The 27,896-nt window shown below is 65.7% G+C and overlaps 1 protein-coding gene across 1 annotated transcript; it reads right to left on the reverse strand.

Moving 5' to 3' along the window:
- Positions 1 to 4,058: 4,058 nt before the first annotated feature.
- On the reverse strand, positions 4,059 to 27,773 carry KIRREL1 (kirre like nephrin family adhesion molecule 1). The gene is given in 17 exon segments (XM_050912271.1): positions 4,059 to 4,373; positions 4,376 to 4,598; positions 4,787 to 4,864; positions 4,976 to 5,115; positions 5,258 to 5,365; positions 5,535 to 5,573; positions 5,576 to 5,732; positions 5,838 to 5,938; positions 6,119 to 6,245; positions 6,345 to 6,472; positions 6,578 to 6,726; positions 6,880 to 6,985; positions 7,752 to 7,902; positions 8,013 to 8,170; positions 9,677 to 9,826; positions 10,518 to 10,667; positions 27,646 to 27,773. Coding segments are annotated over 17 exon segments (2,262 nt in total). The 5' UTR covers positions 27,698 to 27,773; the 3' UTR covers positions 4,059 to 4,128.
- Positions 27,774 to 27,896: the final 123 nt, after the last annotated feature.

Genomic DNA, 27,896 nt, shown 5'->3' on the forward strand with positions numbered 1-27,896 from the left:
CCTCCCTCCGTCTTTTTTTTTCTCTCCAAGAGCTCGTGATTTATTAGGAACGAAATCAAATTATATTTTATCACCAGCCTGGGTAACAGAGGGCTGGAAGATTAAATTCCAGCATGACAGCCGGCGGTGAGGGAAGGGACGGGAATCAGATCTCTCTTTGGTTACAGCGTGTTGTTATCGGGTGCTGGGCTCCGAGAGACAAATTACGGTTTTCTTGAGGGAATCTTTATTTAATGGTTTGGGTTTTTTTTTTTTGCTTTAACCTGCTGTAGCTGTCAGGGTGACTTGCAGTTAAATGGCGGCTGTCCGTATCCCCCCGCCATAAACAAGCTCCAGGCTGCGGGGTTGTTTCCCTGCCTGCCTGGTGGTTTTGCTGGCACAGGATGGATTTTGGAGAAAATCCTGGGAGCTGAGGGTGGGTACGTGTTGGTCCCTGGGGGAGGGGGGGATCCTCCCCCCAAACCCTCCCGCCGCCCCCCAAACGCAGGGACGCAGGCAGGGATTTCACCTGCACCCCCAAACTTCGGCAGAGACGCTCCCCTCCCGCCTGCCGCCCTCCTCTCCGTCGCATCAAGGGGAGAACGGGCGCGCGGGGATGGGAAGCGAAAGAAAATCGCGCAGCCCACCCCGAATTCTGCCCACCCCAAATTCCCCCCACCCCAAATTCCCCCCACCCAAATTCCACCCACCCCAAATTTTGCCCACCGCAAATTCCCCCGCCTTCTCCCGCCCCTCCCGGCTCCCCCGACGGCCGCAGCCTCGGCGAGGCCGCGAGGGAAGGGAAGCGAGAGGAAGAACAAGGCGAAGAGATTTCTCTGCCGCTGCGAGGAGGCGGTGAGCCTGCCGCCGTCCTGGGGAATAAATTAGAATACAGCTCGGGAATAAATTAGCCGGATGGCGAGGAAGGGAGATTTGTTTCCTGGGGAAAGGAGGCTGCCGCCTCAGCAAGGTAGCGGCACCTCCGGGGCTTGGATTTCGGAGCTGAGCCGATCTCTTTGAAGCTGCCTGGCTTGGTTCGCACGGCGGCGTTTTGAGTTAGAGGGGTTATGGACGGCGAAGAAACTTAATGTCTCTTCCCTGCCTCCGTGTCCATCCATCCGTCTAGCCGTGCTTCCATCCGTCCGCTCCTCGCTCCGGCAAAAGCCATTAAGAATGACAAAGCATCTTTTTTGTTTTAAAGATGGGTCCCCGGGAGCAGGAGGCAAATTGCTTGGTTCATGCATAATAAACCAGGCGTGGAAACACACCAAGTAATAGGCTACATTTGTAGGGAAACAAAATCGTTAAGCGAGTCTGTTTGCAGGGTTTTCTGGGGAAAAAAATAAAAATAAAAATAAAAAAGATATATATAAAATAAAGCCAGGCTGGGTGCGGAGGGGCTGGCAAACCTCCCCTGCCTCTCTTGGCATCGGCTCCGGCTAAAAGCTTCGGTGAAATAGGTCAGCGGAGCCCGGCGCGCATCCTGCCGCCCCCTCGGCTGCTTGGTTGGGGTCCGCAGGGCCGGTGCCCCCCGCAGCCCGCGCCCCGTGCCCCGGCTGGGGACGGGAGCCAGTGCAAACGTCACCCCAGGTTCAAGTGTTGCCCTGTGCTGGGCACGGGGGAAGGAGCTCGTCCCTCCCCGGGGCAGCTGTAGCACCCATGTCCCCAAGGCTGCTGGCCGTGCCACCGCCGGGTCCCCCAAGACCTTGCAGACCCCCCCCCGCCGCAACTCCGAGCCGCTCTGTCCCATGGGAGGGGGTCACTCACGCCCACCCCGTCACGATGCTCCCGTAGAACAAAGGTGACCTGCAAGCTCTTTTTTAACATTTATATTTATATATATATATAAAAAAATTAAATATATATAATATATCGTGTTTAAGACTAAAAATATAGTACATAATATTTAAAAAAAAAAAGGAAAATGAAAAATAAAAAAATGGGAGGCTGGGGCGGGGTGGGGGATCACAGATACGTGTCTCTAGGGGTCTAAAACAGCCTGTGCTAAGGAAGGGACCCGCTCGCCCGGTGTCGGGGGGCTCGGCCGTGGTCTCGGGGCTGGGGGGTAGGGGGGGGATCCCCCCCCCAACTGTTCCCACCCCGGCTGAGTTTTAATTTAAAGCTTCGGCTTCGATTCACGGCACCCGGGGATGGCTGGGGCGGGACGCCCGTCCCGTGCTGCCGCGGTGGCTATTGCTATCGATGGGGGGGGGGGGGGTGCAGCACCTGGGGTGGGAGCCCCCCGAAACGGGGCTGTCCCCGAAGGGGGGGGGGGGGGACTGGGGGGGTGGGGGTGTGGGGCGAGGAGGAGGATGTCGGGGAGGGGGTTAAATCAGGCACCATTGCAAGAAATGGCACGCAGTCCTGCAGTCGGAGGCTCAGGCTGGGTGCGGGCTCAGCACCTTCCAGGGTTTGGCCCGCCCTGACAGTACCTTTTGGGGGGGGGGGGGGGGATCGAGGGGGAAAGGAGGGGGGGCAGGGGACCCCCCCGGCTGTGCCGCAGGGGCTGCGTTGGCAGCACGGATCTGCCAGCCCCTTCCCAAACCCTCCCGGCAGCTCTCTGAAATCGTACCTGCTCGCACCGGGGCCGGATCCAGCCCTCTGGGCTCCGGCTCCGTCCGCGGCTGGGAGCGGGGTGCGCTCGGTGGGATGGGGACGGCAAAGCGTGTCCCCCTTCCCGGGGCAGAACCCCACGGGGCGGGCGCACATAGGGGGGTATTTCGTACCGAATCCCGGGGGAACCGCAGGGACAGCTTCGGGCAGCGATGTAACCGGGAAAGGCTCCCCAGCCAAAACCCACCCTGCGCCTCCACCCTCCCTCCAAAACTCATCGCACCCCGGCGAGACACCCCCCCCCGTCCCCCAGCTCCTGAGCCGGCAGCCGGGTGAGCGTTATCGCAAAATCGGGGTCCCCATCGTCCCGGCTGCCCAGTGCCTCCCAGTCCCTGGAGCTGGGGGACCGGCTGAGCTCCCGCTCCCGGCTGGTTTGGTTTGCCGCGGCTCAAAACATTCGCCAAACCCTCGGGGCCGAGGCGGGAGCGTGCCGGGGATGGGGTTGCGGAGTGGTAACGCTTGCTGGTGGCTGGGAGGGTGCTTACACCCCTTATATACACCTTTATATACATTCATAAGAGGGATCCCCCCCTCCCCAATCCCCACGCCGGCTGGTGCCGCCGGCTGAGGCGGCAGTGGTGGTGGGACGGAGCCGGCCGGTCTCACAGGGTGTTGCTTGGGGTCAGGCTGACAACAGCGGGATGGAAACCCACCGCGGCCTGTCCCATAGGTATGAGTGTGCGTATGGGGGGGGACACGACACATATGGATGCTGGGGGTCTGCTGCTCTGAACTCACCGGTCCCGATCCCCTGGGACCCCTGGGGCACCCCCCCTGCTCGTGGCTCCGAGGGTGGGCGCGGGGGCTGCGGGCAGGTGGGACGGATGGGGAAAGGGGGAGCCGGCCCCGAGTGGGGGCTGTCTCCGAAGTCAAGGCACAGGGAATGGGAACGGGCTGGGACAGGGCTTTTTTGGGCAAAACCAGAAACCGGGCCTTGCGTATAGGTATGTACATACAGACACGTATATACACACGTATAGCACCTCCCTGCTCCCTCGCACGGGGGTCTGGCTGGGATGGGGGATTTCTGGGGGCAGCTCGTGTGCAGCCCCTCGCTCCTGCAGAGGAGGGAGAGGTGGGTGCTGGCTCGGGGGCACTGGGGACCCATCGGGGAAGGATCCGGCCCCGTGGAGCTCAGCGGAGATCCGGGACAGCGGGAGAGCGGAGGCTGCAGAGCCGGCCCCGACAGCCGCGCGGACCCGCACGCACCCGCTGAGGCCGGGTGGGATGGGGGGGACGGGGTGGGCATGGGGGGAGACGACGATGCCCCCCCCAACCCTCTCCCTCCTCTGGGAAGGTACCGAAAAGAAAGAACTGAATGAGTGGAAGCTCGAAGAGACTCGGGGCAACGTCCCCGCCGCCAGCAATCCCCCGGGAGAGTGGCACGGCACGTGGAGTCCAGCCGCCGGAGGAGAAGCGGGGCAGGAGGGTCAGGATGAGCCCCTGAATATCAGGGGACAGTCGTGAGGTACCTGTGGACCCCCGCTGCCTGCGCCGCCCCCGGCCTTCGGCACTGCCTGCCAGCCCCTGCCCGCCCTAGACGTGCGTCTGCATCCGCTGCTGGAAGCGCTGCCCGTAGTCCGAGTGCTGGGAGGTGTAGGAGAAACGGGTGGCACTGGCGTACTTGCCCATGGGGTCGTAGGCGTCGTAGGGTGCCCGGTCCAGGCTGGGGGGCTGCCCGTACCCCAGGCGGTAGGTGGCATAACCAGCACCGGCCGGGAAGGCGGCGTGACCCCCGTAGTTCTCGTAGGAGAGCTGGCTTGCCGTCTCACCGCCTGCCGTGCCGGGAGGGGGTCCGGACCCGGCGCCGCCTCGGCGTTGTAGTCGGACGCGGGGCCGCGGCTGTAGGTGTTGAGCTGAGCGTAGCCGCTGGAGTGGGAGAGGCGGGAGGGCGGGCGGGTGTCGTAGCGTGCCGGGCCGGGGTTGCGGTAGTCGGCGTAGAGGACGGTGCGGGAGGATGGGCGGTCCTCGTGGGCACGGACGTTGTAGTAGCCGTTGGTGGGGTCCTGTGAGGAGAGGGGGGACGGTGGGGGGGATGCCCTGAGCCAGGCAGGGACCGGGCTCTGCAGGGAGAGGACCCACGAGTCCTGGCCCCTTTCCCCCTCCACTGAGCATCCCGCAGCCACCCGACTCGGGACAAAACTGGGACCTGCCCCTCTTCTACACCCCACGCGCCCCGGCACCATCACCGGACCTTGAGCTCGTACTCCTCGCGGGTGTCGATAGTGTCACAGCGAAGGTCCTGCTTCAAGTCCACATCGTCCTTGAACGACTGCAGGAGAGGAGGGGAGAGACGGGCTCGTTCCTCCCTGGTCCCATCCATCCCGGTGCGGGGCAGGGAAGGATGCTGTGGGGTGACCCCCCGGCGAGGGGTGTCCCTTACCGAGTAGATGGCCTTCATGACGCGGGTGGCTGTGGAGACGCTGGCCGTGTCCTCTTCGCGGTCCGCGTGCAGCGTCAGGGGCTCCCTGTTCACCGTCTCCACCTTGATGTCCAGCTTGCGCAGGGTGACGTCCTTGCGGCCTGGGGACACGCGGGACCGGGGATGGAGGTGGCCACCGGCAGCATCCTCCCACCCTCATCCCACGGGTGGCATCCCTGCTGTGGGTAGCACCCACAGTCCCCTCTGCCGTGCCACAGACCCCCCCCCGTGTCCCCCACTCACTTCCTTTCCGGCGCCGGTAGAGGAAGCAGGCGAGCGCGACGAGGAAGCTGATGACGAGGATGCTGGCCCCGATGGTGGCACCGGCGATGATGCCCACGGGCAAGACCTCTACAGGAGACGGGGAGACGTTAGCTGGGGACAGGGGACAGGGGCACTGCCAGGAGGCGGCCGCGGCAGGAGGGCGCCGCCCTCGCCAAAGCCCCGTTGCCTGCAACGCCCAAGACTTGGCCGGACTTCCCCGGCATGCCAGGCGGCCGTGGTGCCGTGCCGGCGCTACCTTTCTCCTCCAGCTGGATGATGGCGGTCCCTGGCCCAAGCTGTTCCAGGCCGTGCAGTTGTAGCGGGTCTGGAAGTCGGCGTCCATGACGTTGTTGATGGTGAGGGTGGAGAGGACCCCGCTGCCCGTGTTAGTCCGCTCCACCGTGTACCGCTCCAGCGTCCCTGCCTCCAAAATGTTCTCCTTCCAGGCCCACGCCTGGCTCCGCCGGGGTGGGGAGAGGGGGCTGTGTCAGCACCCGCAGCTCAGCGTCGTCCCCAGCACCCCCCCGGCCCCCCCCCCGGCCCCCGCCGTGGCACTCACGATGCGGTCCGGGGGCGGCGTGCTGCCGATGAAACACTCCACCTTGCCACGGTCCCCGCGCACCGCGTACTGCACGGCCTCGCTCGAGATGATGGGGGGTCCTGCGGGAGGCAAGGGGGGGGTGCTTGACCGAAACCCCGGCTTGGGAGGGACGCCACGCCACGCCACAGACGCTGCTCATCATGGGCATCGCAACCCCATCAACCCATCCGTGTCCTGGATCGGGGTCTGGGATGGGGCGGGGGGGTGCTGGTGCCTGCTCCCGGGGGGGGGGCACTCACCGTTGACGAAGAGGGTGACCTCGCGCTCGCCCACGCCGATGCGGGGGACGATGGCTTTGCAGACGTACTGCCCTGCGTCGGCTTGCGTGACGGACTTCAGGTACAGCTGGTTGCTGTTGCTCAGGACCTGGGTGCAAGCGCCGTGGGTGCATCAGGGAGGGGGCACGAGACCCCCCCCCGGACCACCCGTCACCCCCCCAACCCCAGCTCAGCCGCCGAACCCTACCATGTTGGATTCCTTTTTGGTCCAGGTGAGGGTCAGCGGTGGGTTGCCGGACCACACGCACGTCAACGTCACGTCGGAGCCGATGTCCGTGATGGTGGGTTTGGGGTCCACCACGATCCGAGGGGCAACTGGAGAGCGGGGGGGAGAGGGTGAGGAGCAGAGCTGGGGGGGACGGGGGACGCGGGTGGCAGCAGCCTGGGGGTGCCGGGGCGGGGGGGGGCTGCCCCACTCACAGTGCACGTCCACCAGCGTGCTGACATTGGTGCTGCCGATGTCGTTGTGCACCTCGCAGGAGACGGGCTCCGTGAAGAAGGTGTAATCCACCTGCGTGTCGTACTTGTTCTCCTTGGCGTCCTCGATGATCACCCCCCCCTTGGCCCACCTAGGCGGGGGGCAGAGACCCAAGGCGGGCACGTTCAGGGAGCACGCGGGACCCCCAGGGCCCCGTTTGACCCCCCCCCCCCTTCTCCATACGATGCTGAAGCCAAGCCAGGAGGGTGGGGAGGGACCTCCCGGGGTCCCGCGGGACCCTCACCTGTAGCCTTTGATCTCGGGGTTGGCGGTCGCCATGCAGGTGAACACGACCCTCTCGCCCTCCTGCACCGTCTGGGGCTGGATGGACAGGGTGACAGTCGGGGGATCTGCGGGGAGGGCGGACGGAGCCGTCACGGGTGCTGGCACAGGCTCAGCATGGCAGAGGGAGAGGGGACAAAGGGAGAATCCCCCTGCCCAGCGCTGCCTGCATTGCCCCCTCCCCACGCTGCCACCCCGGGCATGGCCCGTCGTGCGGGAGATCCCCAAAGCTCTGATGCTTGGTGTGGGCACCCAGCATCCCTGTCCATCATGGGTGCCTTGCATCCCTTCCCAGTGTGGGCACCCAGCATCCCTGCCCAGTGTGGGTGCTTGCCATGGGCACCCGGTATCCCTGCCTGGTGTGGGTGCTCACTGTGGGTGCTCACCATGGGTGCCCAGCATTCCTTCTCGGTGTGGGTGCTTGCTGTGGGCACCCAGCATCCCTTCCTGGTGTGGGTACCCAGCATCCCCGCCCATCGTGGGTGCTGGTGGTGGGCACCCAGCTTCTCCACCCGGTGTGGGTGCTGACAGTGGGTGCCGGGCCCCGGCAGGGCAGAGCCTTCCCGCAGCAGCCACTGGAGGTCGGTGTTCACCATGAAGTTCCAGCCCGGCCTCCCGCCTCCAGCCTGACACCGGCCGGGTGGCACTGGGCGAATCCCACCCATGGGCACAGCCCCTCTGCAGGGACCCAGCTCCAACCACGGGGCTGGGGTACCCCGGGCACCCCACGACGCTCAGGTACCCCGAGATCTCATCTCCACCTCCCTGCCCCAGCTGCACCCCTATGCCGCCGACACGCGGGGATCATCCCCTCCGCCCCTGGCACCGACTCACGGTGAACGTTGAGCTTGACGAAGGTCTCCTTGCCCGCCGGGATGGCATCGTTGGTGCTGCGGCAGGAGAACACCCGCCCGATGTCGAGGTCAGTTGGGTTGATGGCAAGCTGGCTGGTGGTCGTCTCCCGCTTGCCGTCGGCCAACACCTCCTGCCAGGGAGAGGGGACGGTCCCCGTTGGCTCCCAGCACCGCCCTGGGGATGCCGAGGCACGGCACGGGGCGGAGGGGACGGACGCGGGGTCCTGGCGCATCCCCGTACCGTGCTGGTGATGGCTCCGTCCTGCTGGAGCCCATCCCGGTACCAGACGATGGTGGCCGCTGGCTTGGCGCTGCGTGCCCGGCAGGTCAGGTTGTACGGCGTCCCCGCACGCAGCAGGATTTCGGGGGCTCCGTCGATGGTGGGGTCCTCGGGGGGGACTGCAGAGGGGAGAGGGGACACCGGGTGGGTGCCGGCTGCCTGGAGCCAGGGCTCCTGCCTGCAGCCCCGGGCACAGGCAAACCCGCTCCAAGCCACGTGATACTGAAAAATTGATGCTGCTTTGATAAAGAGAGAGTGATTAAGGGCAGCGGAGGCAGACCTCCTCCCCGCTGCCTGCAACTGCAGGCAGCATTTGACAGCGCAGTGTCAACCGGCCCGGCGCCACCTGGGTATTAATCTCCTTTTTGATCAGGAGCTAAAGCCCCGTTGCTGATTTATTAGGGCTCAGCTCTCAGGGAGAGGTAAAGACGCCGTTTGGCATCGGGAAGGAAACCCTGTGCCGGCAGAAGCCGGGGCAGGAGGCATGAGCCAGGCGCGGTGGCCTGGCCCAGGATGTCCCCAACGTAGGGGCTTGGAGAGGGGGTTCGGGGGGCGGGGGTGTTCGTGCCGCGCGTGCGGAGATGGATGCGCCGGAACGGCCTCAGCTGCTTGTGAACCGCCCCGGGGAGCTGGCGGTCATGGTGGAAATGGGGACTGGGTGTCTGGCGGAGGAGTGCAGTAGTAGGATGGGCAGAGAGGGAGGGTCCCCCCTGTGTGGGGGGACCCCAATACCCACACGAGCCTCCTCTGCCCAGGGACCCCCATGCCCAGGGACCTCAAGGTCTGGGGACCCCCATGCCTGGGGACCCCCCCTGCCTGGGGACCTCTCTGCCCAGGGACCCCCCTGCCCAGGGACCCCCCTGCCTGGGGACCCCCCCTGCCTGGGGACCCCCCTGCCCTACCCCAGCTGAGCCCCACGCTGGGCAGGGGATACAGGGGGACCCCACTGAGCTTGGCAGGGGATGGAGGAGATCCCGGGTACCCCCAGCCTTGGCAGTGCCACCCCGAAGACCCTGGGGCAGGGCTGTTCCCACCGGCTCGCAGCCCCCCGGGCCAAGCGCGGCCCCTTCGGGCTGGGGGTCCCCGGGGACCCCCCCTGCCGGGGGTGCAGGGAGATGCTCCAGCAGCTGCGGCACGGGGAGAGCCACGCCGCTCAGTACCGCAGCCACATCTCCCGCTCGCGTGCTTTTTATCTCCCGTCTTTCTAATGGGAATTTCAATGCCAGGGGAAGAAGGAGAAAGAGGGGGGGGAAAAAAAAAATTAAGAAAAGCAAGAAATCCGCCCCAAAACCCCATTCATGCAACATTTCCGCTGCGGCTCCGGCGTCTTCTTTCCTTTTTTTTTTTTTTTTTTTTACAAGACACAAAAGTCAGGGAAATCAAAGTTACTGCACTCGTAGGTCCCGTAACTCAGCCACGGCATGAATATAGATTAAGGCATTAAAGATAATGGCACATCCAGGCTGCCGGAGGGAAGGGGGAAGGCGGCAGCGCAGGCAGCGACAGCCTTTCCCGCGCCTGCGAGCAGCCGCGCTGCCTGCGACGGCTCGGGGGACGCGGGGCGCGGTGGGGGGACATGGGGTGCGGTGGGGGACGTGGGGTACGGTGGGGGGCTGGCTCCTTACTCAGCACAGTGAGCTTGGCCCGGCGGGACCGCAGCGCGGCCTCAGTGGCTTGGCACTCGTACACGGCGTCATCGGAGAGCTCGGCGTCGGTGATCTCCAGGTTGTACTGGCCCGAGTCGGCCGTGCCCACGATGCGGTAGCGTGGCCAGGCTGCGGGGACAGCACGGGGGGGGGTCAGCACGGAGGGGATGGGGTTCACCCAAATTCTCCAGGGCTGGGGCGATGCTCCAGGGCCCTTTTTTCAGGGAGGAGAGGCCGGTGTGGAATGGAACCCCCTGTTCGTGGAGAAGCAGCTCCTGCCCGTTTGCGTACAGCCTGGGCAGAGCCGAGGGGCTGCCAGCTTGCAGGCAGGTCTCTGCCTGCGCCCAGTGCCAGCCCCAGTGGGGACATGGGCAGCCAGTGGGGACTGGCACATGTGGGATCCCTGGCACATGTGGGATCCCTGGTGCACGTGGGATGCTCAGTGCATGTGGGGACCCCAGTGCACGCACGGACCTTGATGTGTGCAGGGACCCCGGTGTGTGCAGGGACCCTGGTGTGTGCAGGGACCCCGGTGCGTGCAGGGACCCCGGTGTGTGCAGGGACCCCGATGTGTGCAGGGACCCCGGTGTGTGCAGGGACCCCGATGTGTGCAGGAAGCAGCAGAGCGCGGGCACCCAGTCCCAGCCAGCGCTTCGCTGCTGGGGCACGTGGCACCGGCCCCGCGGCAGCCGGGGATGCTGCACAGGGAGCTGGGAAACAGGGCGGAGGGAAGCAGTGTAACACCGGAGAGCCTCCCGCGCGGTGACAGCCCCTGCCCCGCACGGTGACGTCCCCAGAGCCTCCCGCCGCCCCGCGGTACCTTTGAGCCCCTGCCCCATCCCCAGGGCGAGGCCGTCTTTGGTCCATTGCACGATCCCGGAATAATTGAGCACCACGCAGGAGAGGACGATCCTCTGGCCGGCCACCACTGTCTGGTCCTCCGGCTCCTCCACGAACCGCGTCTGTGCCACTGTGGACAGAGGAGGGGGATCGGCCAGGGCCCGGGGTGCCCCGCACGCTGGCGGCCATGCCGGCAGCGCCCGGTGCTCCGTCATGCCGGCAGCTCCAGTGCCGTGGAGCTGCCTCTAACACGACCCTGCCGGGCCCCCCCCCGGAGCTGCCTGCGGTCCCCAGAGGTTTCAGAGGGGCTGCCGGGGGTGTGGGACCCCCCCAAGCCGGGCTCTGCCGCGCCCTCGAGCCCCGGCCCTGTGCAGCAGCTGGGATTGATCTCGGTGCCCCGGCACGGCACCCGTCACGCGGCCAGCGGGTATCGACCGGGACGCGGCGGTGGGGACGCGTGGGGTGTGCCAGCGCAGGCGTGCCTGACACATGCCCGGACTAGGGATGGGGACCAGGAGCCCGGGAGGGCAGCGGGGAGAGGGGCATCGTGGCGGAGGAGCCGCCTCTCCCCCGGCGGTTCCCCCCCCTTAAAAGCCTTTTTTCTAAAATATTCAAATGATTTCCGCCGTGGCGCGGGAGAGGGGGAGGCAGAAATCCCTTTTGGGGATGAGCGAGCTGCGGATAATGAAGCCGCTAAGTCCCCAGCACAGCCTCCGCCTGCGTGGCTCAGCTGGGCCTGGCCCGGCACGGCACTGTACGGCACGACTGTGCCACTCGTGGGGTGCCCCATGCCCTTGCCACAGCCGTGCCGGGCACAGCCACAGCTCGGGCACCCCAACCTGCTCGGGTTTGTCCCCAGCTTGTGCTGCATCCCCAGAGAGCCGGGGGCTCCGGGCTCCCTCCTGCCTTTGATCCCGCAAACAAAGCCCCCGACAGCTCCCAAAATCCCCGCGCCGTGGCCCGGGCTGCCGCCTCCCTTCCCGGCAGCCCCCGCTCTCGTGCCGGCCCCGAGGATGCCGCGGTGCCGAGGCGCAGCCGGGCTGCCTGGCCCCACCAAAGGGGACAGGACGCGCTGGCGCTTGGCACCCTTCTCACCATGCCCGGCACGGGGAACCGATCTGCCACCATCGCCCCGGTGCCTGCCTGTGGGTCCTGGCACAGGGTGGGGTACGGCAATCGGCAGGGTCTTGAGCTGGAGAGACCCCACGGACCCACGCGCGGCATCCCTAGGCGCCAGGCTGTGCCGACAGGTACGCCGAAAGAGTCAGCATCAGACATCCCCAAAACCCCGGGATGGGGCACTCCAGGATCCCGGGGACCTGGTAGCATGGGATCGCCAGGATAAGGCACCCAGGATCCCCGGGATGGGGCACTCCAGGATCCCTGGGAGCTGGTACCCTGGGATCGCCGGGACACGGCACCCAGGATCCCTGGGATGGGGTACTCCAGGATCCTCAGGACATGGCATCCCAGGATCCCCAGGATGAGGTACCCAGGGATCCTTGGGATGGGTACCCCCAGATCAGGCACCCCAGGATCCCCAGGATGGAGTACCCCAGGATCCCTGGGATGGGGTACCCCAGGATCCTCGGCATCCCAGGATCCCCAGGATGAGGTACCCAGGGATCCTTGGGATGGGGTACCCCCGGATCAGGCACCCAGGATCCCCAGGATGGGGTACCCAGGGATCCCTGGGATAGGACATCCCCGGATCAGGCACCCCAGGATCCCCGCGACAGGGCACCCCAGCACAACAGGGCGCAGCAAACAGGCCTCGCAGCACCGCTGGCCATGCACCAGGGACCTGCAGCCCGCAGCGGTGATTTGGGGACAGTCCCTGCTCCCGGCCACCCTGGGGTCACCCCATGCCACCACCCCGGCCCCCCCCTAGCCCACGCCTGCCGGCCTCGTGGCCCCCCGGGGAGGAGAGACAGAGCAGGGATGCAGGGAGGGAGGAAGATAAAGGGAAGGAGAGAGCGGGAGAGGCGGGGGAAGGAGGGGAGGGATGGAGCGGGAATGGGGGGGCCGAGGGGAGGGGGAAAGAAAAAGCAGAGCGGAGATCAAAGAGGAAGGTGCCTGGAGAGAGGTGGGCGTGAGGGAAGATCAGAGCCGGGGAAGGGGGAGCGAGACAGGTGGGAGGAGGCGCAGGCAGCGGCGGCCTCCTGCCAGACAGCACGGGGGGACCCGCAGCCCTCTGCCTGCCCCGCGGGCAGCGCTGGCCTGGCACCGGGCTGGCATGGCACGGGGGCTGGCACGGCACGGGGCTAGCACGGCACGGGGGCTGGCATGGCACAGCACGGGTGATGTTTTCGGCAGATGAAGGTGACAACGGCAGGCAGCGAAGAGCTGCCTGCTCTGGATGCTCTGCCCTCCTCCAGCCGTGCCAGCATCCCCGGTGCAGGGGATCCTTCCCCTGCCCAGCTCCGGCTCCGGCAAACTCCAACTCGGCTGCTAATCCCGGCGGCGGATAATCGCCTGCTGCGGGTATTTAGGCTGCGAGCTCCCCGGGGCAGCAGCTCCCTCTTCCCCGGCAGGACGAGGGCACCGCCACGCAGGGGATGCCCAGTGGTACCCACCCGGTGTGGAGGGGACGCGACCGCCACCGGCTCCCCTCCCACCGTGGTGCCCATCACCACGCGATTATCCCCAAGCCCCAAAACACCCATCGACGGGACCCTCCCGCACCCCAGCGCCCGACGCAGCGGTTCCCCGGGGCAGGGACCGGCGGGTGCCAGTGCCACCCCCTCCCCGTGCCAGCCGAGGTGGCGGGTCGCCAGCGGGTGCCGGCGGCGGTTGTCACAGCACGGGAGCCGTCAGCGCGCGATGCACGCCGGCTTGCAGCGAGCTTCTGCCTCCCTCCCTTTCCCTCCTCTCCTCGAAGGGGCTTTGCCGGGTGCCCCAAGGGACCGGGATGTGGGGGGTGGGGGGCTTGAATGTCTCCCCCCATCAAGCAACCCCCTGCGCTGCCCGTCCTGCCAGGCAAAGGGCTGTTTAGTCTGGAGGAGGACGATACGGGGCCAGCGGGCGCGGGGGAGGCTGGGTGCCGAGCGATTGCCACGGCACAGCGAGCGCTGAAAGTCTTTCCATGTCGCGGGGCCTTGACATTATGCCGAGGAGACGGGCGGCTTCCCAAAGGCCGGAGGCTTAAAAGGCAAGGGGTGCCCCCTCGCCGCCGTGCCCCCCCTCGCCTCGCCACCGTGCCCCCCCTCGCCTCGCCACGCAGCCCCCCCGTGAAGCATCGGCACCTCGGCACAGCCGGTCCCACCCGCTCCTCACCCTGCGGCGGGCACGGGGGGGAGGATCGTGGCACGGCGGCCCTGGGCTCTTGAGCGTGCATGCACACGTGTGTGCATGGGTACATGTGCATGTGTGCATGGGAACAGGCCTGTGTGCACGGGAATGCATGGGAGCATGTGCATGTGTGCATGGGAATACGTATGTGTGCATGGGAACGTGCCTGTGTGCATGAAAACGCATGCATGTGTGCATGGAAATGTGCATGTGTGCATGGGAGCATGTGCCCATGTGCATGGGAACACATGCATGTGTTCATGGGTTGTGCATGTGTGCATGGGAACGTGCCTGTGTGCACGGGAACATGCACATGTGTGTGGGAATGCACACGTGTGCACGGAAGCATGTGCAGGGGAATACACATGTGTGCAACAGGAGCACGTGCCCGTGGGCATGGGAACACATGCACGCCTGTTGGGAACATGCCTGCGTGCACGGGAATGTGTCCGGGTGGATGGGAACACACATGCGGGCCCGGGCAGAGGCGGGCGGCGGGTGGGTCCCCGCAGGGCTCGCCCGCATCCCCGGCGGGCCCACGTGTGGCTCCTGCGTGGCTCCCGCGTGGCTCCTGCGTGGTCCCCGGGTGCGGGGCAGGCTGGCGGGGTGCAGGGACCCGGCGGGGGCCGCGGAGCCCCACTCCCGGCCCTGTCTCCCTTTATTTATCAAATGAAGGGCTGATTAAGCCCTGGGGCTGGTGCTCCAATCTCCCTCTCTCTCCTCTCGCTATTAAACTCAGGGTTCAAAGAAAAGCTTTTTATTCGCGCTGACAGCTTTCAGATGGAGCTAAATCTCTCCGCGCTAGAGGTTTTTTTTTTTTTTATTATTATTTTATCTCTCTCCCTCCTCCCCTTCCTCTTCTCGCCGCTTTTAAATTTAAGCCTTTCCCCCTTCCTCTTCCCAAGTTGTTCGCTTCTATTTATATTGGGGGAAAAAAAAAAAAAAATTAGACAGGGAGGGGGGGGAAAAAAAAACCTCACCCCTCCGCTGGTTTTATTCTGCGGGAGAGAAAAGAGGATTTGGCTTCCTTGTGGCCCTGCCCGGCAGAGCGGAAAGGGAGAGATGGAAGAGGAGGGCAGGATGAGGCCGCGGCTCGATGCTGGGGACGGGGCATCATCGTTCCTGTCCCGTCCCCATCGCCGTCCCCCCTCCGCTGTCACGGCCCCGGCGTCAGCGCCCCGAGCCACTCATCACCCGGCTCGAGGCAATGGTACGGAAAAAAAAAAAAGCGCAAGCGCCGCAGCCGGCCCTGAAATAACCCGACGGGAGCTGGCGATGGAGGGGACCCCGCGGAGCCCTCGCCTGCGACCGGCTGCGTGGGGAAACTGAGGCACGGAAGGAGGCTGAGCTCAGTGCCAGCCGGCAGCACCGTGGCCCGCTGACGGATCCCACCGGGGAGGCAGCCCCCGCGGGATCCCATCCTGCCGGGTGCTGGCAGAGCGGTGCCGTGCCTCGCCGGGGGGATGCGCCGGCGCCAAGATGTGATCGGCCCTGGCACATCCCCGCGCTCCCCCCCCGGCGTCGGGGGCTATTTTAGGCTCCAGCAATTTGGGTCTTTCAGCTAAACCCGGCCACGTCTCTGGGCAGGGACGCGGGTGGCCGGTGGGGGTGGCCACAAGGCCAGCGACCCCCCCACCCTACATGTCCCTGGGGGGGCAGCGGGGCCCCATCCTGACCCCAGGGACGGGGAGCGGGGCTGGGACAAGGCTCCGGTGAGGTTTCCCGGGGACGGGGACGGGGTCCTCACTTTGGGGATGCCCCCGACCGTCTCCCGCAGCATCCCCCCCACCCCGGTCACCGCTGGCCCTGGCAGGACGGGACCCAACTGGCTGCCGCCCGACCCGGCAGCACGCTTGCCCGCAGCTCCTGGCAAGTAAATTGATATTTGCTAGAGAGGGTCCCTGTTGCCATCAACAATTTATGAGCCTCCTTCGCCGCGATTACCCCGGCACGACAGCGCTGGCCGGGAACAGGCAGAGCCGGGCGCTCTGAAAGCAGCTTGGCAGGAGAAGCTGCTTCCGCTCCTTGTTCGAAGTCACTCAATGCCGCCTTCTATTTTCTTCTCTTTCCTCTTGGCTTTTTAACGCTAACGTGGCTGGATGGTGGGTGGCAAAGCCGGAGCAGCTCGGGGGGGGGACGGGACCCTGGGATGGTGATGCCGGGGATACCGGCAGCCGGGGACCCATCCTGATGCCGGCTGCACCATTTGGGGGTTGAAGCTCTGTGCCCCCCCCCAGCTTTGTTATCAGCCCCCGGCGCATCCTCGTCAAAAAGGCATCGACCCCATTTGACCAAAATCTCTCTCCTATAATCCCGCTCTGATTGACATTAATTGAATATTACTATCCTTTAATTCCTCATTAATTGAATCCCGCAGCCTCTACTCCGTGATGTGCGGGGAGCTGGCAGCATCCCCACCGTGCCAGCATCCTCGGCGGCCGGTTGTCCTCGTCCCCGTCCCCGTCCCCATCCCCACCACGCCAGCATCCTCGGCGACCGGTTGTCCCCTTCCCCAGCCCCACCGCGCCAGCATACTCGGCGGCCGGTTGTCCCCGTCCCCATCCCCATCCCGGCTGCCTCTGGACCCTGCGCCCTGGCTCTGCTCCCGGTGCTGGCGGGTCCTCCCCATCCCGGCAGGAACGGAAAGTATTTCAACACCATCATATGACGCCAGCGCATCGTTGGCCAGCGCCCAGCGCCCAGGCTTGGGAGGCACTGGGACGGGGCCGCATCCAGCCCGGCCCCCCCCCCCCCCCCCCCCGCCGCCATCTCGGAGGGCATCGCTTCGGCCGGCCGAGCGTCCCCGGCTGCAGCTGCGTTTGACCCCGTTACTTCTGCATGTGCCGTGGCGGCGGCAGAACCGGGGCTGTTTTAACCCAAACCCACCCTGAGGGGGAAACCAGGCGTGGGGGACAGAGGAGCCCCCGCAAACCGCCCACGGACCCCCCAAGGCCGCGCCGTGCCTCAGTTTCCCCCCAGGCTGTGCGTTCCTCCCCGTGGCTGGGGACACTCGGGTGTCCCCAGCATCCCCGGCAGGCTGGCAGGGTGCTGGCGGGGCCCGCTCCATGCCTCCCCCCTCCGCTCCCTGCTCCCGAAGCCGGTGGTAGCGAAGCTCTCCGGGGAAAGGATGCTCCAGTTATTTTCATTTTTTAAAAGGCAAAATTATAAAAACAAATGAGGAGGAGATTGGTTCCCCTCCCCCGGCCCCGCGCCTCTCCTCCCCACTCGCTTTCGGCAGCGCCAGGTCCCCACCGCCTCCCCGCGCCCCGGCCAGGGTCACCTTAACCGTGCCACCCCAGCACAGCATCTCGCGGAGCACGGGATGTGGGACACGCACCCAGCGGGACCAGGGCTCCCCATCCTCGCCGTGCCACCGAAGCGCCTGCGGTGACCCCGGCTCTGCTGTCCCTCCACGTCCCCAGCAAACCAACGCACCGTGTCCCCCCGCCACGGCACCGGCTTCTCCCGTAACCTCCCGATTTCTCATTTCCCGGCCCGCTTGCCATCGCTGGTGACACCAAGCTCACAACAAATTTAGCAGCTCATTTCCCATCTGATCAAATATTGCACCTCGATTATTCCCTGGGCAGGGAGACGGGTGCTGCCGTGCCGCGTCGGCACCTCCGTGTCGGACCCCATCACTAGCCCGGCGGGAGGATGCCTGTGGTGGCGGGGACAGTCCCTGGTACCCTGGGTACCGCTCCCCGGGCAGCATCCTCAGGTTGCCATGGTCCCCAGGAGATGCTGGCCATCCTCGCGGGGAAACTGAGGCACGGAGAAGGGACAGATCAAAGGGAGGTGGGGGGTCCATCACCCCAAGGATAACCCCATCCCCTCCGCTGCCGGCGTCACCCATCCCCAAATTTTCCACCCGAATCTCCTGCCTTTTACAACCAGCCCGGGCACACGGTGGGGGAAGATGGGCCAAGGCCGCGGGTCGTCATTAGAGGCAGGGTAAAAATACGCAACGCGGGGACCATGCAAAACAATTTTCAATTAAAATCTCGTTGGGAAGAGGCATAAATACCGGGGGAGATGACGTGGTGGAATTGGGTTCTATTTTTCCTTCCCGAGGAGCCTTAAATATTCCCCACCTAATAATAATAATAAAAAAAAAATGAACTCCCGACTTACGAAACAACATATAAATTCCCCCCGTAATTACATTACTTTCAGCGCTGCAAAGATGCCAATAAAATATAAACCAGCGCAGGGCAGAGAGAGAAAATATAGAAGAAAATAAATGAATTGCTTTAGCGCGGTATGGCAAATGAGCCAGGCTGGGGCGGGGGGGGGGGGGAACTGTGGGGGCCGGGACCCCATTGCTGCCCCATGGGAACCCCACGGGGACCCCACTGCTGCCCCACGGGGCTCGGTGCACGTCCCCAAGGTCACACATGGGGGTCCAGGGTAGGGTACAGCCCCCCCTCCATCCCCCCGAGGAGGCACCGAGGGTTTAACCCAAGGGAACTCTGGTTTGGGGGTCCCGGCAGGAATCCCCGCTCCTGCCCGCAGCTCCTGCCCCCCCTCCCCGTGCAGGTAGAGGCTCGGGGTGGGGGGGGGGGGCCGGGGGTCTTTGTCTCCCTCCCACCTGCCCCACGCTGGGGAAGGAGCCGTTGGCCCCCCAAAGTTGGTGGAAAAACTCGGCGCCTTTCTCCTGCTGTTAATCCCGGTGAAAGGGGGCAGCCAGGCAGAAAGACAAAGGGCTCGGCCGGCCCCGAGCGGGGCGATGCGGGGGGCACAGGGGGCCGGGGGGGCACGGGGGGCCGGGGGGGGCCAGAAGCAAGGGTTACAAGGGGCGATGCGGGGGGCACGGGGCGGGGGGGACATGGCAGGCTGGGGGGGCCAGGCAAGGCCAGCGGCAAGGGTTGCAAGGGGCGATGCGGGGGGCACGCAGCGGCTGTGTGCTTGCACGGGAGCGTGTGTGTGTGTGTGCATGTGTGTGCATGTGTGTGCATGCACCAGCTGTGTGCTTGCACAGGCGCGTGTACACCAGCTGCATGCTTGCAACGGAGTAGGTGTGCACGAGTGCGTGCCTGCGCTGGCTGTGTGCTTGCACGGGAGTGTTCGTGTGTGTGCGCACACACCAGCTGTGTGCTTGCATGGGAGTGTTGTGTGTGTGTGCGTACACACCAGCTGTGTGCTTGCACGGGAGTGTGCATGTGTGTGCGTGCACACCAGCTGTGTGCTTGCATGGGAGTGTGCGTGTGTGTGCGTACACACCAGCTGTGTGCTTGCACGGGAGTGTGCATGTGTGCGCGCGCACACCAGCTGTGTGCTTGCACGGGAGTGTGCGTGTGTGTGCGCGCACACCAGCTGTGTGCTTGCACGGGAGCGTGCGTGTGTGTGCACATGCACACCCGCTGTGTGCTTGCACGGGAATCTCTGTGTCTGTAAGAGCTGGGAGTGTGAGCGCAGGCCACGTGTGTGCAGGCGTGTGTGCCTGTGTGTGCAGCCACATGCACGCCCCGGGCGAGGACGGCCACCCCCGCGCCACCCCCAAACGAGCTCCTTCGGCCCCGCAGCACCCCTGGGTGGGGGGTCCCTGCCGGCGTCCCGGGGGCCTTTGCACGCACCCGGCTCCGAGCCGGGGTCGAGCTGCGCCTTTGATGCTCAGGGCCTCCGCAGAAGGGGCGAGGGTGCAGATCGGGGCTGCCTTCGCACCCCGGCCGCCTTCCTCCTCCTCCTCCTCCTCCTCCCGGCGCTGCCCTTTGCACCGCTGCCAAACAAAGGCCTGGGCTGCAGATGTGCGGGATGCTGCAGATGTTGCTCCCACTTGGGTTTCCTGGGGTCAGCCCACCCCTCCCCGCACCCAGCCCAGCATCCCCCCCACCCCGGCCAGCCCCCCCCCCCCCCCCCCCCCCCCCAGCCCACCGGCCCCCCCACCCGGCCAGCCCCCCCCCCCCCGAGCCCAGTGCTCCCCTACCCACAGCATCCCACCCCACGCAATGCCCCAGGGACCCCCAGCATCTCCCAGCAGGGACCAGAGCCAGCGGGTCCCTAGGTCAGAGCCCCACGGTGACAGCGCAGACCCTGGCCCGAGTGTCGTCCCCCCCCCCCCAGAGCCCCCCCCCCGGGGGGAACCCAGGCGTCCGGGCACCCTCCCCACCCCGCAGCAGACAGAAGGAGCTGGCGGAGCCTCTCCCCTTGTTATTTCCTCTTCATTTCTGGGGCTGTCAGAATTATGGAGCAGTGCTGTTTATTGGCTTGAGTTTAATTAATTTGTGTAATATCCCTGTTAGGAACAATGTCTAATTAAGACTTTTGTTTGTGTGTGTGCGCGCGGGGCGGGGGAGGGGAGCTCTTCTTTGGGAAAAAAAAGGGGGGGGGGGGGGGATAAAAATCCCTAATCATTAATGAAGGGGGAAAAAAAAAAATATTTAAACAGCGCTGGCATCCTTCCACCAAGCTGCTGGTAAGCGCTCTCGTTACAGATGTCTTAATGAGACATCTCTTAATAATGGGATTATCATTCACATTGAATCGGGACAAGCAGCTGTGAGAGCGCGAGGCTCCGATCCGGGCCTCCGCGTCCCAACGTATGGAAAAGGATGAGTCAGAGGACGAGCCCCGGCCTCGTTAGCCGCCCGATTAGGGACGGGGAACTGCGTGCGTGATGGGGCGTGCGCCGTGCCTCAGTTTCCCCATGGGCGGCTCGAATCGCGACCGGTAAAGGCGGCGGCGCCGCGAGCATCGGTAACGAGATGAGGTTAAATTCGACATCTCCGATGGAGTTGGCAGGAGCTCGTTTCGATCCCCGGCAAACAGGGTTTAATAAAAAAAAACGAATCCGGGAGGAAATGGGTTTGAAGAGAAGGGAAAAAAAAATCGATGGGGACGGGGCGCAGGTTGGCATCCCCCTCCGGCTGGACCCCGAATGTGGTGGGGACCCCCAGGTCGTCCCCCCCTGCTTGGGTGCTCCCTTCCCCTCCGCTCCTGAGGGGAGAACATGGGCAGGAATTTTGGCTCCTTCCTCCCCAACCCTGCCTGGCCACGGAGTCATCGCCCCGGCACGGCGGCAGCGGGGGGGGCACGGCGGCAGCGGGGGGGGACCCGGTGGGGTGGGAGCCCCCCCTGAGAGCTGCCCACCCAACCCGCAGGGCTCCCCACACCTCCCCGTACTGGGGAACCCCAGCTGCCACGTCGCACCCCATAACTGGCCACGTGCCCCGCCGTCAGGATTTGGGGCTCCCGCATCCCCCAGGGACCCCCCACCCCACTTGGGCTATCTGGGGGGGGGTCCCGTGGAATTTTGAGCCCAGCAGCCCCCACACCAGCTTGGTCACCCCAAGCTGGCTTCTGGGGTCCCTGTAGCTCGGGGTGGTGGTGGGGGGGGGTTATCAGCATCACGTCTCCGACCGTGGGGGGAACCCACCCCACCGGGGTGACCCTGGATTTGGGGGGGGGGGAACGCAGCCCTCCCTCCCCTCCGGGGCTCTGCAAATCCTGCTCAGGAGAAGCTGGAGCTGGAGGGAGCAGCCCTGGCTCCCGCTCCCCGCTCCTGCGGTCAGAGCCCAGCAATGATCCCACAAGCCTGGAATTTGAGGAATTTCCTGCCAAGGCTCTCTGGAAGACGAGGGAGAGAAAGAAAACCCAGAGCTTAACCCTCAGTTCCCCGTGCCCGCCCCGCAGCGGGCAGGGGGCTGAGACCCCAGGGAAGGGGCTGGCAGGGCTGGGGGGCATTTATGGGGAGCAGGGGGGGGGAGGGTTTAGCTTTAGGGGTTGCTTCTCGCTGCTCCCCAGCTTTTAGGGCCAACGCCGCTGTGCGCAGAGCTGGCTGGAGAGCCGGGGCCCTGCATCGGGGTTGCCCACGTTGATGGAGAAAGCAAAATGCTTTTGTGCCTCAGTTTCCCCGCTGCCGCTCTCCTGCCTCCTCCTTTGGCCCCAGGGAGCCTGCTCCAGCCTCCACCCAAACACACCACCCCGCAGCACCCAGCCCCTCACCCTGTGTCCCCCCCCAGCCCATCACGAGCCCCCGAGACGCCTCCGACAGCCCACCGGCCCGGCCAGGGGGGCTCAGCACCCCCAGCCGTCCCCAGGGACACACGATGAGCTCTGCACGCCCTGAATCGTGGCTGGCAACGGTGCAGGATGGGAAATCCCCTCTTGAATGTTTCAAGCTATTATTTTAAATCAAATCCACTTGAAAGGTCGGGGTTTTTTTTGAATAAAAAACAAAAAGGGAAGGGAAGAAGCAAGAAAGGGGGTGGCTGGAGCCCCCCGCTCCCCCTGTAAGGGGTTAAGAGGGTCCTGCTCTGCCCGGGGGAGCGATGGGAACCGGGCACCCAGACCAGCCCCGCTTTGTCCTCGGCACCCTGCAAGCCTGGCAGCGGCACCGGGATATTCCCATCTCCGGTGCCGCGGTGCTCCCGTGCCTGGTGGGGACTCGGTGCCTGCGAGGGTGCTCGGAGGCAACCTGGGGAGGGGGCAGCCTGGGTGCCCCCCCAATCCCGCAGCTCCCCCGGGATGGGGCTCACTGGGTGTCCCCGGCATCAGAGGCCAAGGGTGGCGTGTTCCCCCGGGGAGACCCCAGCGACGGGGCTGCAGCCTTCGTCCCGCTCCTCTGCGTCGCTCTGCCCGCTCCCCCTCGCACCGGCGATGCTCCGGCGGGCGCAGCGGGGTGCACGCCCGCACCCCCCCCTTGCACGCCCACACGTGCTCCCTCGCACACCTACACGCTCCCTCGTGCGCCCCCGCACATGCGCGCTCCCTTGCACGCCCGCGCGCTCCCTTGCACGCCCGCGCGCACACTTTCCCCGGCTCCTTTTCTTTGCCGTTCCTATGGCAACCCCTCCAAGGCACACAACCGCTCTCCGATTGGAAATAAAAGTTGTTTTTCCTCCCCTCCTCCTTTACTCCACTCTTTCGCTTTTCCCCCCCCTCTTATTTTGATTTCCATTTGGATCATAATCCGCCCGTTGCCATGGCAGCACTGGCAGCCCTTTATGTCCCAGCCCTTGCAGAAAAGGCCTCTCTCCCCCTTTTTCCCTTACCCTGCGCCTTCCCCAACTGGGTTTGCTCTTTAAATCCCTCCTTCCCGCCATCGCCTCACGGCAGCGACCCCGGCATCACCGGATCCAGCCCGACACCAGGGCCTGGCGTCACCGCCTGCGCCACATCTGATGCCACGCCGACGGGACTTTTGCAGCGAGTGGGTAGAAAGGAGCTCATTTTCCAGCTCCCAGCCCCGATAGATGCATCCCAGCAAAGTCCAGGCTGGATCCCGGACCAGAGCTCCATCCCTTTTCCAGATACCCTTAACTCTGCCCCATCACCCGGCCACGCTTCTCACCAGAGCATCCTCCCCTGTGAGCTGGTACCCGGCGCTGCCCGCTCGCCCATCCGGAGGGTGAACGCGGTGGCCACGCTGCCAGCGAGAGAAGTGACGTGGGTCACGGTGCCGGCGCGGGATGGTCCCTCCGTCCCCTCCATCCCATCTTCCCGCTCGCCGCCTCCCTCCCGCGCCGTGCCCACTCCTGGCTGGGAGCAGGAGGTTATGAAAATGAGCTGTGTGCCCAGGAGACTGTAATTATCTGCTAAGTGTGAAAGCTAGAGTGATTAATTAAGAGATAATAAAAAGAAAAGGAGGCTAGAGAGGGAATAACGGATGCTTTGATGATAAAACCTGAGGTAAGGCAAGCAATTAGGGGAATCTTTATGGAGAGTTAGCTATAATCCCCGCGTTGCCCACGCGGCGGAGGGGCTGCCTGTCAGATGGACGGACAGACCGACCCATGGATGGTGGCAGTGGAGCTCCGAGGCCGGACAGCCACCGCGTGCCACGGTTCCATGACCAGAGCTGGCTCTGGCATCCCTGGGGATGCGCTCACCGGGACGGGTGTGCACGACGGCAAGCCGGGCGGTAGGATCCCAGGTAGGATCTAGGCCAGGAGGAAAGCTGGCTCGGGATTAAACCAATCCCGAATTAAAGGATGGGAATGTAATTAATGCCGCTCAGCTCTGGTCGGTGGGAGAGAGGTGCCCAAGGACCCTGATGTCACCTCTGGATGGTTGGGTTGCCAGAGGTCACTGCGGACAGACAAACGGACAACTCCGGGTCCCACAGAAAACAGGCAGGATGCTGCCGGCGCAGGCAGCGCTCCGGGCTGGCGGGGAAGGCTGCCGGGGGGCTCCGCGGTTGGGCTGGCTGCCTCCCCGCCGGCAAACCGGGCCCCAGCGCGGCAGCGGGTGATTCAGCCCTGGCACAGGCTGCCCAGGCAAGTCCCGGCACGGGGCGGTGGCTGCCGCGGCAGGGCCCGTCCCGCCGGCCCCAAAAGCTGCCTTGGCCCCGGCCCCGCAGCCGGGCAGAGCTCAGGGCCGGATCCGGAGCCCTCCTGCGGGGCTGCTCCCCTGTGGAAAAGATGGAAGCATCCCCAGGGTGGGAAAGAGGCTTCGTCCCCTTCCCACGCCCACCCCGGAGAAGGGAAAAGCATCGGCAAAACCCCACCAGCGCCCACGAGCCCCGATCCCAGTTGCCAAAATGGTTTCCTGAAGGGTGGCTGTGGGGCTGGGGGTGTCATCCCGCTGCGGGGAGCCTGTGGTGACCTGCCGCGGCTCCGTCCCCTCCACCGAGGGGTTTTGGGGACGAGGGTCCGGAGGGATGTCGGGTACGATCGCGGTGACCCGGGTTCCTGCCCGGAGGGGACGTGGGGGACAGCTGGCACGGGTCCGCACGGCATCGGGGGGTAGGGGGGCACGCAAGGCAGAGCCCGGCCACTGCCGCCGCGCTGCTGGACACGGCGAGGCCCAACCGGAGCCAGAGATGGATCGGCTCCTCCAGGAGAGCAGCTCTGGGCCGAGGGCACCGCGGGGTCACCCCAGGCAAGCACCCAAGGGAAGCCCAGAGACCCCCAAGATCAGGCAGAGCCCAGGGACCCCCAAGATCAGGCAGAGCCCAGGGACCACCAGCATCGCCACCGGTCCCGGAACACCCACGGTCAGGGCACGATGCCGAACACCACCAGCTCCGGTACAGCCCCCAGCCTCGGGGAGGGGGTGGTGAGGGCCACCGTCCTCCCTCACCGCCACGTCTCAGCCCCGGAGCGTCTCTCGGGGGCTTTTATTACCCTGCAGCAGACAACGGTCATCTTACAAACCACATCACGCCACCGCGGCTCCGGCGGCGTGCAGGGAGCTGAGCCGCTGCCGCCGCTCTGCCGGAGGGAGGACGGGCAGGTGCCCGCTGCCATCCCCATCATCTCCCTGGCTGTGCTGGGACCACCGGGACCTTCCTTCGCCTCCTTCCCCCTTGGGGAACCACCGAGGGCATTAACATCCCGGATCGGGGCCAGCCAGGGTGGTCCTGTGCCCTGGCACTGTCCCTCCTGCCCTAGAAATCTGGGGCCAAGGGGCCACATCCCTCCATCCAAGCTCCATCCAAGCTCCATCCAAGCTCCATCCAAGCTCCATCCAAGCTCCATCCAAGCTCGCCTGGAAAAGTCACCAGCAAAGGGACCAGCTTGACCTCAAACCACCCGGTGCCACCCCTGCTCCTTCAGCCGTGACGTCTCCCAAGGGACCGGGGTTCGGCTGGGGCATGCAGTGAGCGTGCCGGGTCTCAGAGCCACACACTGGGGTGACCCACGAGCCATGGGGGGGGGGGGGGGGCTGGCATGAGCCCCCCCGGGACGAGCCCTTGCTGCCAGCCCTCCATCAGCCCCCATCTCTCCGCTGTTTCAATTTTGCTGCTTTTGAGAGGCAAGGGGGGGGGTGCGGGGGGAGATTAAAAAAAAACAACCCCAACCCACAGAGAGAAAGAGAGGAAGAATCGCCCAGAAAATGAATAAATATTTCAATTTGAGGCGCAATCACGGCGAGTGATTGAAACGGGGGGAAGAATAATGGGTTTCATTTAGATAAGATACAGAAAATTATTTAGTGAGAAATGAAGAGTGATGAAACCCATTCAACATCTTTGTGTGCAAGGACATGAATGGCACCGACACCCCCCCCCCCCCCCCGCGTACACACGCCAGCCAGCACGGCCCCGGCTCCAGGGGGAGGGAACCCCAAATTTTGCCCCCCCAACAGCAGCAGGGCCCCCCCTGCCCCAGACCCCGGTTTAGAGCAAGGCTTCTCGCCGATGCAAGAGCAAAACTTCGATGGTGGGGCCAGTGATGGGACGGGGCTGCTCGGAGGGACCGGGGGGGGGGGGGTCACAGGGTCCCTCGCTCAGGGATGTGACCCCCCCCCCCCCCCATCCCCACTGGAGCGCCAGGGCCCAGCCATCCGGCTCTTCCCTCTGCCGAAGCGGCGATGCCGGAGCTGGGCCCCTCTCGCCGACAAGATCCACATGGCACCGGGCGGGAGAGCGGGCGCTTTTGTTCCTGGGAGGGCAGTGGAGCCCCGCGGTGCTTCCCCTAGCCCTGCGCGGGGAGCCTGGGATCTGCCCCCCCCGGCCCCCTAAGAGGCTTTGCACGCTCCTTTTAAACCCCGGGTCGACTCAATTTTTTTTTTCCCTCCTCCTGGCATCTTAGCAACGCCGCCCCCTTAATTAAAAATTAGATTGCATTTTGCAGCAGGGAAGGAGCCGGAGGCCGTGCAGGGGCTGCCTCGGCACAGGGCAATGCCCGGCTCCAGCCCTGCGGAGGGATGAGCTGGCTGAGACCTCGCGAGCTCGCTGCACGCATGGTGCGCTCCCCTGCTCCCCTCACCCAGCGGGGCGGGGAGGCCGAGCTTCGGGGAGGCCCTGGGGGGCAGCGGGGCTGTCCCCCCCCACTCTGCTCCTCTTGCTCTGCGTGACCTTGGCTGAGCAACACCCCGTGCCTCAGTTTCCCCGAGAGGGCACCGTGCAGACCTTTGGGGGTCAGATAGGGACTTGGGAGGGGGGGCTCGGGCTGCCCCCCGGCTTGCAGCAAGCCCTGGAAAGCAAGGGGGGGGAAGAGGGTGCCCCACACTCCTCCCGACCCCTCTCCCAAGGGCTGCCCAAGTCGGGATCCAGGGGTCCTGGCTGCCCCCCAGAGATGCCCCCTCCGCTCCCCACGGATGGACGGACGGACGGCAGCCCCCACGCGGCTCCCCGCAGCATCGCCATGTCCGGGCCGGGTCCCCTCTGTCACCCTCAGCCCCTAGTCCCCCCAGCAGCTAGGGTGCCCAGGGCCAGGGGTCCCCACTGCTGGGGCACCCTACTGACCCTGGGGTCCCCTCGCCTGCCCCAGCTTCCCGACACCCACAACTTCCCGCGTCCAGCCACCGCTGCCCGCCCCGTACCCCGACTCCTCCGGCCTCACCGTGACCTCCCCGGCTCCGGCAGCACCGGGCCCTGGGAGCCCCGCAGGACCGGGATGGGGGGGGCCAGGACCCAGATGGGGGGGGGGGAAACGGGGTCGGGGCGGGACACAAGACCTTGACCCCAGACCGGGGCATCCAACAGGACCAGAACCGGGGGAACAGACGCAGCCCCGGGGTGGGGAGAACCGGACCCGGCTCCATCAGGACCCCCCCCTCAATATGGGAGGGGGGGATCCACGAGGACCGGACCCGGGGTACCAGCACCCGGGCGGGAGATCCTCCGAGCCGCAGCGGGGGGAATGGGGGGTGGTCCCACCGACACCAGGTTCCCCCCTCCCCGGACCGAACCGCCGGTTCCCGGAGGACGAAGCCGCCGCTGCCGCCGCCTTCCCCGACCGGACCCGCTCTCATCCCACCAGGAACGGGCGGCACCGGGTGGAACCGGAGCCGCTGCCCCGAGCCGAGCCGGGGCTGGAGCGCTGCCCGCGGAGTTGGGACTCGCACTTCGGGCGGCCCCGCGCTGCTGCCGCCGCCGCCGCCGCCGCCGCCCGGTACCCGATGCCCGTTACCCGATGCCCGGTACCCACCTTGCCCGCGGGTATCAGCGAGAGTCAGAAGGCAGAGGAAGAGGATCCGCATGCTCCCGTCCCGGCCGCGCTGCGGGCAGGGGGCGCGGGGGGTGGCCGCTGCCCCGCTCCGCCGCCCCGCTCGGCCCCGCGCCCCGGTACCGGCACCGCTAGAGCATGGCCCGGCCGGGCAGGGGCCGGGGAAGGGCCGCGGGCTCCGCCGGCTCCGCTCCGCGCCCGACCGCGCCGAGCCCCGGAGTGCGCTGCCGGCG

Source organism: Gymnogyps californianus, chromosome 29 (assembly GCF_018139145.2).
Source record: "Gymnogyps californianus isolate 813 chromosome 29, ASM1813914v2, whole genome shotgun sequence".
Taxonomy (NCBI): Eukaryota; Metazoa; Chordata; class Aves; order Accipitriformes; family Cathartidae; genus Gymnogyps; species Gymnogyps californianus.